At 43.7% G+C, this 16,255-nt stretch overlaps 1 protein-coding gene across 2 annotated transcripts in view; it reads left to right on the forward strand.

Annotated features, from left to right (window-relative positions):
• CFDP1 (craniofacial development protein 1) overlaps positions 1–16,255 on the forward strand; it is a 51,219-nt gene that overhangs the window by 6,973 nt on the left and 27,991 nt on the right. For both annotated transcript variants that reach the window (XM_044270319.1, XM_044270320.1), the window contains exon 5: positions 12,011–12,130. In XM_044270319.1, the coding sequence (XP_044126254.1) occupies positions 12,011–12,130 (120 nt within the window). The remainder of the gene's footprint in view (positions 1–12,010; positions 12,131–16,255) is intronic.

Here is a 16,255-nt window from a genome sequence, read left to right on the forward strand (position 1 = left end):
ATATAAACTTCCTGTGGGTGGATGTTTATCTCTGAATGGACGTTCTGGAACATGCATTCAGAGATGGCGTGGGGCCCCCTGTCAGACAGTGACAGCAGGCTACCCCAGAGAGAAGGCAGGGACAGTTCCCAGGTGTCCCTGCCTTCTAGATCGCTGCATACACAGCGCTCAGTAAGTGCTATGCGCTTCCTGTCCCGGCCCGGTGGTCATGTGACCGCCAGGGCCAGGAGAGTGCAGGAGCTGTCGGGTCTTCCACAGATATCCATCAGCCCTGCACTGAGGCTGTACAGCGTTGTATTCTGCTGTACAGCCTCTCTGGGGGGTGTATTTCCCCTGTAACTGGGGCTACTATGTCAGCCCCAGTTACAGGAGAAATCAAGAGTGGGGGAAAAAAAAGTTAAGGTAAATGTCCCCCAAAGGTCACGTATGACCTTATGGGGGACGCAAAGTGTAAAAAAAAAAAAAACAGGCAGCAGCGACAGCCGTTTCGCCCAAAAAGCGCTTAGTTTCGCCTACAAAGCGCTTCCTCTGGCCACAGCTCACCAATCAAGCACACCTAACACCTTTTATAGGTAAATGCACTAGGGGCGTATACCCACTCCATCACTTCTCGTCCACAACGCGGCTCAAGTGTGTGGCGCTGCTGCGATTGCGCTCACCCACCGCCGCCACACACGATTGAATTTAAAGTGTGTACTTTAGTGGTGACACAATCGCTAACCCGCCGGATCACCATACACCGCGTATTGGTGGGTTCGATCCCGTTCTGTGCCATCCGCCCATCACTCTGCAATCAAGCAGTATATTTACATCAAAGACATCAGGACATACATCAGGTGATATTAAAAACAATAATTAACATTGAGCAGATCCATAACAAATGATTACAAAAATATGCTTAAGTCTATTTTTTTTCATTTATCCCAAGGGGGCTCATAGCATTGGAACGCAGGATCCACCTGCCTTCCCTTCTAAGAAGTTCACGATCCCTATCCCTTCCCCTTTGAGGGGTTGGAACAACCTCCAGACCAGCAAACCGTAAGACTCTACTGTCTCCGCCGTGTACCGTGCGGACATGTTCTACTAATCGTAGGACCCCTTTTGCCTGAGGTAATTGATCCCACATGTTCACGGAACCTTTCAAATAGACAGCGTATGGTCTTACCAATATAAAACCTACCGCACACACACAGTACTAGATAGACAACATAGCGACTTCTACATGTTATCAGTGTGTTCACTCTATGAACGAGACCAAAGACCCTTGTAAATTAAATTTACAAAAGGAACAACTTCCACAACGTTTATTCCCCTGTGGACGCCAACTATTCAGCCATGTTTCCAGTTTTTTTTTTGTTATGGATCTGCTCAATCCTCATTATTGTTTTTAATATCACCTGATGTATGTTTTGATGTCCTTTTATGAAGTAGTACTGCTTGATTGCAGAGTGATGGGCAGATGGCACAGCACGGGATCGAACCCACCAATACGTGGTGTATGGTGATACGGCGGGTTAGCGATCGTGCCACCACTAAAGTACACACTTTCAATCAGGGCTGTGGAGTCGGTAGATAAATGCTCCGACTCCTCAGTTTTTGGTACTTCCGACTCCTCTGTATTTAATATGCAAATTTATTTTCTACATTTCTTGAAGGAAAGAAAAGCAACACACATGTCATTACCACAGAACTACTAGGAAACTGCTCCCTTCTCCTTTGTGTGCTGATCTTCTGCTGAAGATAGGGCAGTGGGAGGATCCAGGAAGGGGCAGGGGAAGGGGCATTTATTGTAAAACATGATTTCCCGAGTAGAATCCCATAGTCATGTTTAAAGTTTAAGCTAACAATCTGAGTTTACAAGTTTTTATAGCCTTAGCTGAATGACAGCAGTTTTTCAAATGGTTCACAGCTTCAGTCTTGAACTATTGATTATCCATTCCCTTCACTTATACAAGTGTCTAGTCCTGCAAAAAACATATTTACTTAATCAGTTATCAGTGAGAGGCTAGGTTAACCATGGGCGTTGCGTTCCCTGTAACAGTGGAACACAACACAATGGAAAGTATAAGTATTGCCGCTCCTTAACTGTGCGTTGCGTGCCATATAGTGAAGCATATGAAAAGCATGCTTCTTCATGGTCACTTAACGTGTTCGTTTTGTGGTAACGTGACGCACTGCATGCATTGGCCTTTATTCTTACAGTAGAGAAGTACCGTATTTTTCGCAAAAGTGGGGGAAAAATAGCAGTGCGTCTTATGGGGCGAATGCTGCGACCGTCCGGTGAATAGGCTGAGAGGGAGGAGGGGCTGGGGGCCGGCATCTATTTCTGTAATGGCAGCGGGGCCCGGTGCAGTCACTGTATTCTACTACACCGGGCCCTGCTCACTGTAGTATACGGTAATCATATCTAACTTGTGGGTATTGTTAAAGTATTCCAATCATCTTAAATCTAGCGCTGTACTACTTACTAACTTCTTGGCAGTCAGCAGGCCGGGTGGGCGCTCGTAGCGTAGCTCACTACGTCATGCGCCTGCTCCGCCCACTTTATGAATGAAGCAGTCACCGGGCCCCGCTGCCATTACAGAAACAGATGCCGGCCCCCATTCACTACACAGGAACACTGTTATGGGGATGATTTGTGGATGACACATAAGATAAGATGCTGTATATGTGCCATCCACAGATGCCCCCATAACAGTGCCACCCACAGACCACCATTAGTTCAAAACCCACCAAAAGCACACCTTTTGGTTCAAAATATATTTTTTCTTATTTTCCTCCTCAAAAACCTAGGTGCGTCTTATGGGCAGGTGCGTCTTATAGGGCGAAAAATACGGTAATTAATTATAACTTTTTGTGAATTGGGACATTTAAACTTGCTTTTTTTTATTTTTTTTATTCCAATTTAAATCTAGTAGGAGTCGGTTCATTTTTTGTCGACTCCTACTCCAGGTACCCAAAATTGCCTCAGACTCCACAGCCCTGCTTTCGATTCAATCGTGTGTCGCAGAGGTGGGTGAGCGCGATCGCAGCAGCGCCGCACACCGGAGCCACGTTGTGTACGAGAAGTGACGGAGTGGGTATACGCCCCTAGTGCATTTACCTATAAAAGGTGTTAGGTGTGCTTGATTGGTGAGCTGTGGCCAGAGGAAACGCTTTGTGGGCGAAACGGCCGCCGCTGCTGCCTGTTTGTTTGGTTGCACTATATCGTGTCTGCTCCCGACCCGTGGTTAATAAAGTAAATGAAAACGTTGATCGGTGAGTGCCGCCGGAGTATTTTCTTCTATTATATGTCTATAAATTTATCACATGGACCACCCCGTCCGATAAACAACATATAAAATAAAAACTGTAAAAAAAAAAAGCAATTTTTGTCACCTTACAACCCCAAGTGATCAAAAAGGCGTATGCTCCCCAAAATAGTACCAATTAAACAGTCACCTCATGACGAAAAAAGAGACCCTACCTAAGACAATCGGTCAAAAAATAAAAAAAGCTATGGCTCTCAGACAATGGAGACACTAAAATGTTTATTTTTTTTTCTTCAAAACTGCTATTATTGTGTTAAAGTGAAATAAATAAAAAAAAGTATACATATTAGGTCTCGCCACATCTATAAAATCCAGCTCTATAAAAATATCGCATGACCTAACCCCTCAGGTGAACACCGTAAAAAAAAAAAAAAAAAAAAAAAAAAAAGTGCCAAATTTTTTTTTTTTTGTCACCTAACATCACATAAAATGCAACACCAAGCGATCAAAAAGGTGTATGCCCCCCAAAAATAGTAGCAATCAAACCGTCACCTCATCCTGCAAAAAATGAGACCCTAAGACAATCTGCCATAAAATAAAAAAGCTATGGCTCTCACAGACTATGGAGACACGAAAACATAATTTTTTTGGTTTCAAAAATGCTATTGTGTAAAACTTAAATAAGAAAAAGTATACATACTAGGTATTGCCAAGTCCGTAACGATCTGCTTTATAAAAATGTCACATGACCTAACCCCCTCAGGTGAACGCTGTAAAAATAAATAAAAACTGTTCTAAAACAACCAAGTGAAATAATGAATGATAAAGAAAATCATATGTACCCAAAAATGGTACCAATTAAAATGTCAACTCCTGCAAAAAAACGAGCCCCTGCACCAGACGATCGGCAGGAAAATAAAAAAAATATGGCGTTCAGAAAATGGAGATACAAACTTTTTTTTTTTTAAACTGGCACCTTATCCCGTATTTTCAAAAATGAGGCCTGCTTTTGGGAGTTTCTACTGTAAGGGTGCATCAGGGGGGCTTCAAATGGGACATGGCATCTAAAAACCAGTTCGGGTAAATCTGCCTTCCAAAAACCGTACAGCGCTCCTTTTCTTCTGCGCCCTGCCGTGTGCCCTTACATCAGTTTACGACCAAATGTGGGGTGTTTCTGTAAACCGCAGAATCGGGGTAATAAATATTAAGTTTTGTTTGGCTGTCAACCCTCGATGTGTTAAAGAAAAAATGGATTAAAATGGAAAATCTGTCAAAAAAGTGAAATTTTTAAATATCTCCATTTTCCTTTAATTCTTGTGGAACACCTAAGGGGTTAAAAAAAGTTTGTAAAATCTGTTTTGATTAACTTGAGGGGTGTAGTTTTTACAATGGGGCCATTTATGGGGGGGGGTTCCACTATGTAAGCCTCACAAAGTGACTTCTGACCTGAACTGGTCCTTAAAAAGTGGGTTTTTGAACTTTTCTTTAAACAATTGAAGAATTGCTTCTAAAATTCTAAGCCTTCTAACGTCCTAAAAAAAATTAAATGACATTTCCAAAATGATGCCAACATAAAGTAGACATATGGGGAATGTTAAGTAATCATTTATGAGGTATCACTTTCTGTTTTAAAAGCAGAGAAATAGAAATTGTGAAAATTGCATTTTTTTTTTTGTTTTTAAAAAACCTTTGGGTAAATTTTTGATTATTTTGTAAATAAAGGTGAAATATATAGACTTAAATTTACCACTGTCATGAAGTACAATGTGTCGCGAGAAAACAGTATCAGAATGGCTTGGATAAGTTAAGTGTTCGAAAGTTACCATATAACGTGACACATGTCAAATTTGCTAAATTAGGCCTGGTCAGGAAGGGGGAAATGGCCCGGATGGGAAGTGGTTAATAACCCTTCACAAAGAATATCCAGACTCCGTTCATGAGGAGAGTGCTGCCATGTCCTCCAATGACTGCCATCATGCCAGTGTGAGGAGGGGGAACGCTCAGGACTGTGGCATATTCTTTGTAGAGGATTATTGGACAATTGGCACAATATCTTTTGGTCATAGGGGGACAGGATCATATCTTAGAGGTTTTTCAAATGGTAAACATATAGCTCAGTTAACCCAAAATGAAATAAATTGTCAATTCTTACAATTATCTGTAGGATTCTGCTCCAGTCCTCCTCCGCTGCTGTAGAGGATATCTTCACTGGCTAATCTCGACCCATGCACTGTGATGTGCCCTAGGGGCAGGGGATGTCCTAAGCTTCTGGAGGTTCTCAGAACTGGAGATGTTGGTCATGGAGGCATACTTATCTTATTTTTGAAGCAATACTGTTGAAAAGCAGTACAGTCACATTCTCCCAACCTGAAATGGCTAATAAACTGGAACTTCAGCTATAGTTTACAAGTCCTTTGGAAGTCCTGCAGTTTTAATTTTAAAATCCCTTGACTATCAGCGCTATGCATGATGGAAGTAGTCACTTTGAATATGGCGTCCGCTCAAGAACACAGCGGGTTCAGCCCCTCAGATGCCGTGGTTAATTGTGACCGCGACACCTGAGTAGTGTAAGGGTCCATTCACACGTCCGTAGTGCATTGCGGATCTGCAATACAGATCTGCACCCCCCATAGGAATGCCTATTCTTGTCCGCAATTGCAGACCTGAAAATCCGAGCATCCATTCAGTCCCCATAGAGAATGAATGGGTCCGCACCCGTTCCGCAGAATTGCGGAACGGGTTCGGACAACACTTGCGGACGTGTGAATGGAGTCTAAAATATGGGAGCCTCACGCTCTCGGGTCGTTAACACCTTCTCCTCGCAGAGATTGAGGAAGCTTTTAATTAGTGATGAACGAAGCAAGCTTTGGATGCTAAATCCGAAGTCGCTTCGTTCAAAACTTCGGATTAATACTGTACAGAGATCCGTCTCCGCACAGTATTAAAATGTATGGGCTCCGATGAGCTGAAGTCGGAAGTGACTTCTTTGAATAACTTCAGTAGTTGATTTTTAAAGTGTAAAACCACTTTAAAACTTGCGATACAACTGGTACGGCTCTGCAGTATTTACTTGAACAGACGAGCAGTCCCATAGAAGTGAATGGGGACGTAATTACACCTGCACACCCCTGCAATTATTGCGGCAAGCAGGTAAGCAGAACAGAGAAGGAGGCACTTGTATGAGCACTGCCTTTTCATTAAACAGCTGATCGGCGGGGGTGCAGGGAGTTGGACCCGTGCTTTTCTGATATTGATACCTATCCTGAGGATAGGTCATCAATAGTAAAAAGCGGACGACCCCTTTATGTTTAGTGTATGTTCTCCTATTTGTGGAGCCTCCTTGTATTGACCACTAGGGGGTGCAGTTGCACTATCAGTGTTGGGGAAAGCTGCTGTTCTGTTTCCTGTGTTAGCCCATGATATCATTGAGGAGGCCTGTTATAGGAACTGCTTGGTAAGAATCAGCTCATTCTGTCCTGGCAGATGCTCGGGGCCTCTTACAACAATCACAGTCTTTATTCCGTCTGCTGTAATGTTCATTTTAACCTCCTGCAATTGGGAGTTGTCTTGAGCGGGGCCCAGCTTTAAGAACAAGATGGAGCTCTGCCCTATTGCCATCTGATGCAATCATTGAGAGTGGGGCTCTCACAATGCCTATGCTCCCCTGGGATGCTCTTCAGAATTACCAGTGACGTGATGCTATAGGAAGATTACATTAATAAGCATTTCTTTTCAGGCCTTGTGTCAGGATCTCAGAGTTGTTCCTATATATTAAGTGACCCTAACCCCCCCCCTTCTCAGACCTGCAGCATTTCTAGGTATCTATTATCCACTAGTTATATATCTGCCACTCTTTACAGTAGGCTGGGAAGGCCACGTCAAGACTGTATGACACATTTAGATTGTAAGCTCTTAAGGATTGTTGGTTCACGTCCCCAGTGACATGTGACCTGTCACTTGGGGGCACCTCACTCCAGCAGCCAGTTATTGTCCTCGGCGGCACACCTGACCCCGTCCACTTTACAAGCAGGAAACCAGAGCGCAACGCACCAAAGGAGCCGGAACTGAGCAGCCGGGAGCAGGTAAGTATGCTTCCCTCCACAGGTCTGGTGGTCAAGGGAAGAGGGGGCTGCTTAAAAGGGACCTCTGAGGACAGCCTAAAGCAGGCATCCTCAAACTGCGGCCCTCCAGCTGTTGTAAAACTACAACTCCCACAATGCCCTGCTGTAGGCTGATACCTGTAGGCTGTTCGGGCATGCTGGGAGTTGTAGTTTTGCCACAGCTGGAGGGCCGCAGTTTGAGGATGCCTGGCCTAAAGTTTTGAAAGTTGCTGGCACTTATGTGACAATGTGCTGTCGTTTTGTTGGCCTTACAGTTCACTCATTGCAGTATGGTGGCAGGACAGCAGTGTATTTATGAGATACAGGCTCCCTCACCTACCTGCTGCTTTAAAGAGCTTTCCTTACACTGGAAGGAATGTTCTGTAAGTTCTACTAACCCAAATCCTATTGTCACGGTAGATGAGGGAAGCAAACAAAATTAAACAAAACAGCAGGCTAGGCCCCACAGCTAGGGAACAGGGAAAGGTCACCTCCTGACAATCCCTGAGCCTTTCCCTGACTGCTACCATCGAGATTTGTTCATGTAGGTAGAAGTGTTCATGCACACCAACCTAAACCCTGCTGCAACTGACACAAACCCTCAGCTAGGGAGCTGGCGAAAAGACAACCGGTTCCTTGCACAAGATGAAGGAATCAGCGTCTACCTAAGGCCTAGCCAGTACAAACAGAGGAGAAGGAAGGAAGGAGAACTTAACTGAAGACTAACTGGGAGCAGGAGATCCACCAAACACCAGCAGAGATCTCCAGGAGAAACCACAAGGGCTATAGTGAGAGGCAAGAATAAATAGCATCACTAACTAACTAATGAGCAGAACCTGTGAGGGGGTGCGATCCTGCCCAAAGCCACAACAAAGCAATCTGTCAGGTTCACGTGCAGCAAGTTACTGCTTTATGCTGTCACCAGAGGGCAGGACAGGTTTCCTTTTAAAAATGAAAAATGTAAAGAATGCAAAGACAAGACATAGTCTGTACATACATGTTGAGTGGTTCCCTTATTAAAGGGGTTCTAAAAATACCTTTGCCTTGTTCGTTTCAGTGCAGGGCAAGGGACCGCATCGGAGCAATACTCCAGTGCTCAACTTGGAGGGGCTGCCTGAGTGAAGAAGAGAATATGTCTGGGTTCAGCTCTGAACCTGGACAACCTGTTTTAATTGGTTCTGGGAAGACCATTGTAACTTGAGTCCATAACTCTATGGAAAACTAGTACAGTTGACCCCCAAGATACAATGACCTCAGGATACAATATTTTCAGCATACAATGGACTTTCATGGAACATCATAAGTTGAAACCAGACTGCATACAATGTCTCAGACCCAGATCAACCAATTAAGGGCGGGTTAACATCTGCGTTGTGAACTACAGCACTATAATCCGGTCACTGTATCCGGCATACATGCCGACTTTCAGATGGACAAAAAATGCTACCAGCAACATTCTTTGTCCGGCTGAAAGTCGGCATGTATGCCGGAAAGTAGCTAGATTACCATTACAGTGAATAGGGATCCGGTGGTGCACAGTGGTATCTGGCTATGCGGCAGCCTAACATGGCCATTGCTCTGGTATTGTTTGTCTGGTAGCTCGTCTTTACAGTACAGTGCAGTACTACGTGTCCTGTGCACCCTCTGTCTGTGTCAGGATGAGCCTCTCCTTTGGATGTCAAGTGAGGACGACTACATTTTATTTTTTGGGTAAACTGTATGCTATACAGACCCTGAAGAAGTTCCTGTCCTCATCATAAACAGTGAGTTACAGCTCCCAGCAGAAGTTATACAGTATGTAAGGACTTTCTTTATCTGTCATAGTTATCTATATGCTCATTTAAATCTTCATTTTCTCTTACCTTGGGGTGACGTTTTGGGGTTTTGTTCAAACCCCAGGACAATAGACTAAAAGACAAACTGCAATGACGCCAGAAGTCAGGTGGGAGGAAGACTGTCTCAGTTTTTTCCAGCCTGGGGGTCCATTTCTAAGATTAAGTGTAATAGAAAACGGATTCCGGCTGGAATTCCTTTTTCGTCTCGAAACCAAATGGAACGTTCAGAGTTATTTTTAATCTGAAGAAATTAAACCAATCCCTAGTCTACAAGAAATTTTGCATGGAGACTATAAAATCTACTGCGAGTCTCCTCTTCCAGGATTGCTGGATGGCAAGCCTGGATCTGGAAGATGCATATTATCATGTTCCAATCCATTCTTCCTCCCAAAAGTGTTTAAGAACAGCAGTCTGGGTTCAGGGGAAGTTGATGCACCTCCAATACAGGGCGCTTCCCTTCGGAGTATCTCAGACTCCAAGAGTCTTCACCAAAGTGGTAGCAGAATTAGCAGCTTTTGTAAGACTGTCAGGAATTACTCTGGTGCCCTATCTGGACGATTTCTTAATAGTCTCTCAGCAAAAGAGGGGCTAGAAAAAGATACAGAATTCCTCTGCTCCACTTTAGAGAACTTAGGATGGATAATGGGGCTGCAACGATTAATCGACGTTATCGATAATATTCGATAACCGGATTAGTTGTCAACGAATCCAGTTATCGAATAATCGGCCGATTAGTTGCTATGCGAGCGGGAGCGGGCGGTCAGGCGCTATGCCTGCGGGTCCTTGAACTTTAGATCACCGCATCTTTATTACCTTACAATGAAGCTCCAGTAACAGGCAGAACACAGATCCCTCTCCCCATAACAGCCCTGGCCCCGCCGCTCACAGCAGTATTCCTTAACCGGCAGTAACTTTTACTTTAAAATCGCTGCATCTTCTTTTACCTTACAATGAAGCTCCGGTAACAGGCAGAGCGGGCGGCGGCATAACGTCACTTAATCACGTGACACGCATGCTCCACCTGCTTCATTCATAAAGTAAGCGGAGCAGGCGCGCCACGTGAGTAAGTGACGTTATGCCGCCGCCCGCTCTGCCTGTTACTGGAGCTTCATTGTAAGGTAAAAGAAGATGCAGTGATTTTATAGTAAAAGTTACTTCCGGTTAAGGAATACTGCTGTGAGCGGCGGGGCCAGGGCTGTTATGGGGAGGGGGATCTGTGTGTGGGATCTGTGGATAACGCTGCTATGGGGGAGATCTGTGGATGACACATATAGCATAAGATGCTATATAGTGTCATCCACAGATCCCCCTCCCCATAACGGTGCAATCCACAGATCCCCCTCCCCATAACGGTGCACAGATCCCCCTCCCCATAACGGTGCCATGCCCAGATCCCCCCTCCCCATAACGGTGCCATGCCCAGATCCCCCCTCCCCATAACGGTGCCATGCCCAGATCCCCCTCCCTATAACGGTGCGTCCGATTCGAATTTTTTGAGGATCAGACGCGGCGGACCCTTTCATTTCTGTGGGGCCGAAATGCGCATGCTAATGAGTGATGTTCAGTGTGATAACATATTTCCCCCCCCCCCCCCCCCCCCCCCCAACAGCCATCTTTTAGACTACTTGCTGTGCTGTAATCTTCAAATTGTTGTCAGGATAACATATCTCAAGGAATGAAAGCGCATAAATTTACGCGTATAATGTACCATGGCTCTTCTGACAAGTCAATTTTTAGTAAATACCAGCATTCATTATGAAATAATAATTTTAGAGCACATTTTCTGAACTCTATTTTGTGCTGTTTCTCAGTTGTTCCTATTTGAAATGCATGAATGTTACAGCCTTAGTTTAAAGGGTTTCTACCACCACATTTTGACCTAATTAGCTGTCAGACACTAGCGATCTGCTAGTGTCTGCTGTACCTAACCATGCTAATGTAATCTCTTTCTCTGCATCGGTTACCCTAAAAAACAAAAACTTTTATTGCTATTCAAATGAGCCTCTAGGTGCTATGGAGGCGTCTTTTCAGCACCTAGAGGCTCCGTCTACTCACCATGTCTGCCGCCCAGCTCGTCCCTCCATCGCGGCCGAATTCTCGCGCCTGCGCCGTGTGCGTCTGTATTCGGCGCAGGCGCAGGGACTTGTCAGACCGCTCACTGCGCCAGCGCATCTCCATGGCGCCTGCGCATCTCGCCTGCGCATCTCCACTGCTTGAGGCCGAGCGTCGCCTGTTCCTGGGAGCACTCTGACGTCATTGGCGCAGTCGAGATGCCGGCGCAGTGAGCGGTCCGACAGTCACTGCGCCTGGGCTGAATAAAGACACACACGGCGCAGGCGCGAGAATTCGGCCGCAATGGAGGCTGTCAATCTAGAGATGGGTGGGCTGGAGGGACGAGCTGGGCGGCAGACATGGTGAGTAGACGGAGCCTCTAGGTGCTGAAAAGACGCCCCCATAGCACCTAGAGGCTCATTTGCATAGCAATAAAAGTTCGTTTTTTAGGGTAACCGATGCAGAGAAAGGGATTACAATAGCATGGTTAGGTACAGCAGACACTTGCAGATCGCTAGTGTCTGACAGCTAATTAGGTCAAAATGTGGTGGTAGAAACCCTTTTAAGAGTACTTTTTTTTTCATCATCTTTGCCAGCTCTCTGCAGCGCAGTTGTTTTCTTGCTGCCTGGGCTTGCCGTTAGCTGGATTACAATGTACAGTACTACAGTTCCCTTTTTAATTTCTGTAATCTTTTGTCCTAAACAAACAGTTTCTTCAAAGCTTACCAAAGCAATCAGCAGCTTTAATTTCCACTGTGTTCTTTCTCATCAGGGTAACAAAAGAAGTGGATTGCTCATCCAGGGAAGCCAAGGAATTTATCAAGCAGCAAGAGAAAGGACAATTGGGACAGAGTCCGCCACCTTCAAGGACAGTCACAGCAGCCAGTTCAGGGTGAGTTGTGCACCAGTGAGTGCAACATCTGAAAGTTGAAAAATGAAATGCACCTTTTACAAATACTCCCTTCTTCCCTACTGAAAATGAAGCCACACTCTATACACTTTTCTGTGGCCTGCTTCTTCAGAATGGGATTTAGGGAGACTGGTGAATGATATGAACTAGCGTAACCTAAACTGGGCTGTAAAGACATACCATGTAGTAAAGACAAATGCCCATACCGTTTTTCCTACGTGTACAGATGTACGGTACATACTTTTTTGTCTTAGCACATGGCGCAAGTATCCATCTCATCTTATTCCATAGCACCTTTTTTGGGTGCTTTACTCCTGGACAGGATTTCCCCTATGCGCTATAACTATGGGTAGAAAAGAATTGCTCAATGCTGAGACAGCCATTTCCTATTCTGAACCGAGCCCCTCATCCTCCCCTCTGCTCTGCTTGTCAGGTATTATGATCCTGAATACAGCGTATAAGAGCTGAATCTCTGTGGGAAAGGAGTTCATGAGGAGACATGAAGTTCAGAGAGGAGGATGGGGGTAATGGGCAGCAGCCCTTGTATGTAGTCTCTGTTATCACAGTCTGTCTTGTCTATCCTGTCTTTACTTAAAGTGGTTACCCCATGATTAATGTAAAAAATTTAAATCGGATATTGTATAGTACATGACAGTCTCTTTCTAACAAAGCTAGAACCAGCCCTGTACCTCACATAGATCCAGAGATCTCCCCATTCATTGTTCTGCAAGATTTATATCAAGCAGATAGGGAGAGCATGGACACGCCTCCTCTCCCTATCACAGCTCAGGAGGCAGTTGAAGGATGAAACTGAGCATGTGCGGCCATCTCAATGAGCAGGACAACGAAATAAGAAAAATAACAAACAGCAGGTGGCGCTATACAGATACATTTTATTGAATAACTCAGTGGCTATACAGAATTTTTAATTACATGCAATTACAAAAGTATTCAGATCCAGATGCCGGTTTGAAAACTGTAGAACATTTTTCGTGGGACAAGCCCTTTAATTCCTGGAGAACCCCTATAAGGACAAGGAAATCCTAGTACACAAGCGACAGATGCAGACATACGAAAAGGGACCACTGTAGATGGAGGAACTGTTTTTGTTTTTTCAGGCAAAATATTGACTTCACTTCCATCCACAGTTGTACAGCGCAGAAACCTTGTAACCTACTGCCCTCTTATCCACAGACCTAAAAGCATCTGTTGTATTCTTCACAAGATAGCGGCGCATCTTTTACTTCTACATATTGCACACGGGGCTCGAGAATCGAATCTGTTTTGATTTTTATGATTTTTATTTATAAAGTATTATTAGTGTTTATTTTTATTTTTTTTGCCGTATTCTTTCTGCTTTGTATGGTGGATAGGCGCACAACAGTTAACCTTTGAAACAGGATTGCCTATGACGTCTAGTGTAAGCAGAGTAAGGCTACTTTCACACTAGCGTTTGTTTTCCGGTATTGAGATCTGTCATAGGGGCTCAATACCAGAAAAAATGCTTCAGTTTTGTCCCAATTCATTGTCAATGGGGACAAAACTGAACTGAACAGAACGGAATGGTCCAAAATGCATTCTGTTCCGTTTAGTTGCGTTCCCACACCGGAGAGCAAACCGCAACATGATGCGGAGCAAGACTGATCAGTCATGACCCATAATGCAAGTCAATGGGGACGGATCCGTTTACTCTGACACAATAGAAAACGGATCCGTCCTCCATTGACTTTCAATAGAGTTCATAACGGATCCTTTTTGGCTATGTTAAAGATAATACAACCGGATCCATTAATTACGTATGCAGACAGTTGTATCATCAGTAACGGAAACATTTTTGCTGAACCCTGCCCAATCGCCCAAAAAATAAAATGGCTCAAAAACTATGGCTCAGAAAATGGAGACACTAAAACATCATTTTTTATTTTTTTTGTTTCGAAAATGCTGATATTGTGTAAAACTTAAGTAAATAAAAAAAGTATACATATTGGGTATCGCCGTGTCCGTAAGAACCTGCTCTATAAAAATATCACATGACCTAACCCAGTGATGGCTAACCTTGGCACTCCAGCTGTGGTGAAACTACGACTACCAGCATGCTCCATTTATTTCCACAGAGTTCTGAGAGCAGCCAAGCAAGGGGGGCATCTTGGGAGTTGTAGTTTTACCACAGCTGGAGTGCCAAGGTTAGCCATCACTGACCTAACCCCTCAGGTGAATACCGTAAAAATTAAAACTGTCAAAAAAAAGCAATTTTTTGGTCACCTTACATCACAAAAAGTGAAATGGCAAGCGATCAAAAAGTCATACGCACCCCAAAATAGTACCAATCAAACAGTCATCTCATCCCGAAAAAAAATGAGCCCCTACACAAGACAGTCGCCCCAAAAAATAAATAAAACTATGGCTTTCAGAATGTGGAGACACTAACTCTGGGTTCAGACCTGAGCGTTTTACAGCGCGTTCCTACGCGCTGTAAAACGCACAACAGGCAAGAACCAATGATTCCCTATGGGAATGGTTCTCACCTGGGCGTTTTACAGCGCGTACGATCGCGCTGTAAAACGCCCGACGCTCAAACAAGTGCTTGAGCTTTTTTTGGGGCGTTTGTCGCGCGTTCCCGCACATAGATATTCGGGAACGCGCGACAATGTGTGCACGCCTGTCTCTGTATGCGCGATTGTAAACGCCCGTACAATCGCGCATACAGAGCGCTCGTTTCAGAACGGTCAGGTCTGAACCCCCTGTTAAGCTTTTTTTTTTTTTTTTAAATTCTTTGTTATGTAAAACTGAAACAAATAACCCAAAAAAGTAGTCATATTTGGTATTGTCGCGTCCGTGACAACCTGGTCTATAAAAAGACCACATGATGTAACCTGTCAAATGAATGTTGTAAATAACAAAAAATAAAAACCGTGCCAAAACATCTATTTCTTGTTACCTTGCCTCACAAAAAGTGTAATATAGAGCAACCAAAAATCATATGTACCCTAAACTAGTACAAACAATACTGCCACCCTATCCCATAGTTTCTAAAATGGGGTCACTTTTTTGGAGTTTCTACTCTAGGGGTGCATCAGGGGGGCTTCAAATGGGACATGGTGTCAAAAAACAGTCCAGCAAAATTTGCCTTCCAAAAACCGTATGGCATTCCTTTCCTTCTGCGCCCTGCCGTGTGCCCGTACAGCAGTTTACGACCACATATGGGGTGTTTCTGTAAACTTCAGAATCGGAGCCATAGATATTGAGTTTTGTTTGGCTGTTAACCCTTGCTTTGTAACTGGAAAAATTGATTCAAATGGAAAATCTGCCCAAAAAGTGATATTTTTAAATGTTATCTCTCTTTTCCATTAATTCTTGTGGAACACCTAAAGGGTAAACAAAGTTTGTAAAATCAGTTTTGAATACCGTGAGGGGTGTAGTTTCTAGAATGGGGTAATTCCCTGAACTGGTCCTTTAAAATGTGGGTTTTTGAAAATTTCTGAAAAATTTCAAGATTTGCATCTAAACTTCTAAGCCTTGTAACATCTCCCAAAAAATAAAATGGCATTCCCAAAATGATCCAAACATGAAGTAGACCTATTGGGAATGTAAAGTAATAACTATTTTTGGAGGTATTATTATGTATTATAGAAGTAGAGAAATTGAAACTTGGGAATTTGCAATTTTTGGTAAATCTGGTATATGTGTATATGTGTGTGTGTGTGTATATATGTGTGTGTGTATATATATATATATATATATATATATATATATATATATATATATATTTTTATAAATAAAAAATAATTTTTTTGACTCCATCTTACCAGTGTCATCAGTGTCATGAAGTACAATATGTGACGAAAAAACAATCTCAGAATGACCTGGATAAGTAAATGTTTTAAAGTTATTCACACATAAAGTGACACTGGTCAGATTTGCAAAAAATGGCTTGGTCCTTAAGGTGAAATATGGCCGTGTCCTTAAGGTGTTAAATCGGGGAAAAAAGCGCTGCATGTATTTAATCTGCGACAAAGGCCCTCAACAGGGCTTTCAAAGCAGATGTTATCAAGCCCTAACATAGTTTGTAAAGGCTTGTGTCTATCCATTTCAGCCTATCATCCTGCA

The sequence above is a fragment of the Bufo gargarizans genome, chromosome 10 (assembly GCF_014858855.1).
Source record: "Bufo gargarizans isolate SCDJY-AF-19 chromosome 10, ASM1485885v1, whole genome shotgun sequence".
NCBI lineage: Eukaryota > Metazoa > Chordata > Amphibia > Anura > Bufonidae > Bufo > Bufo gargarizans.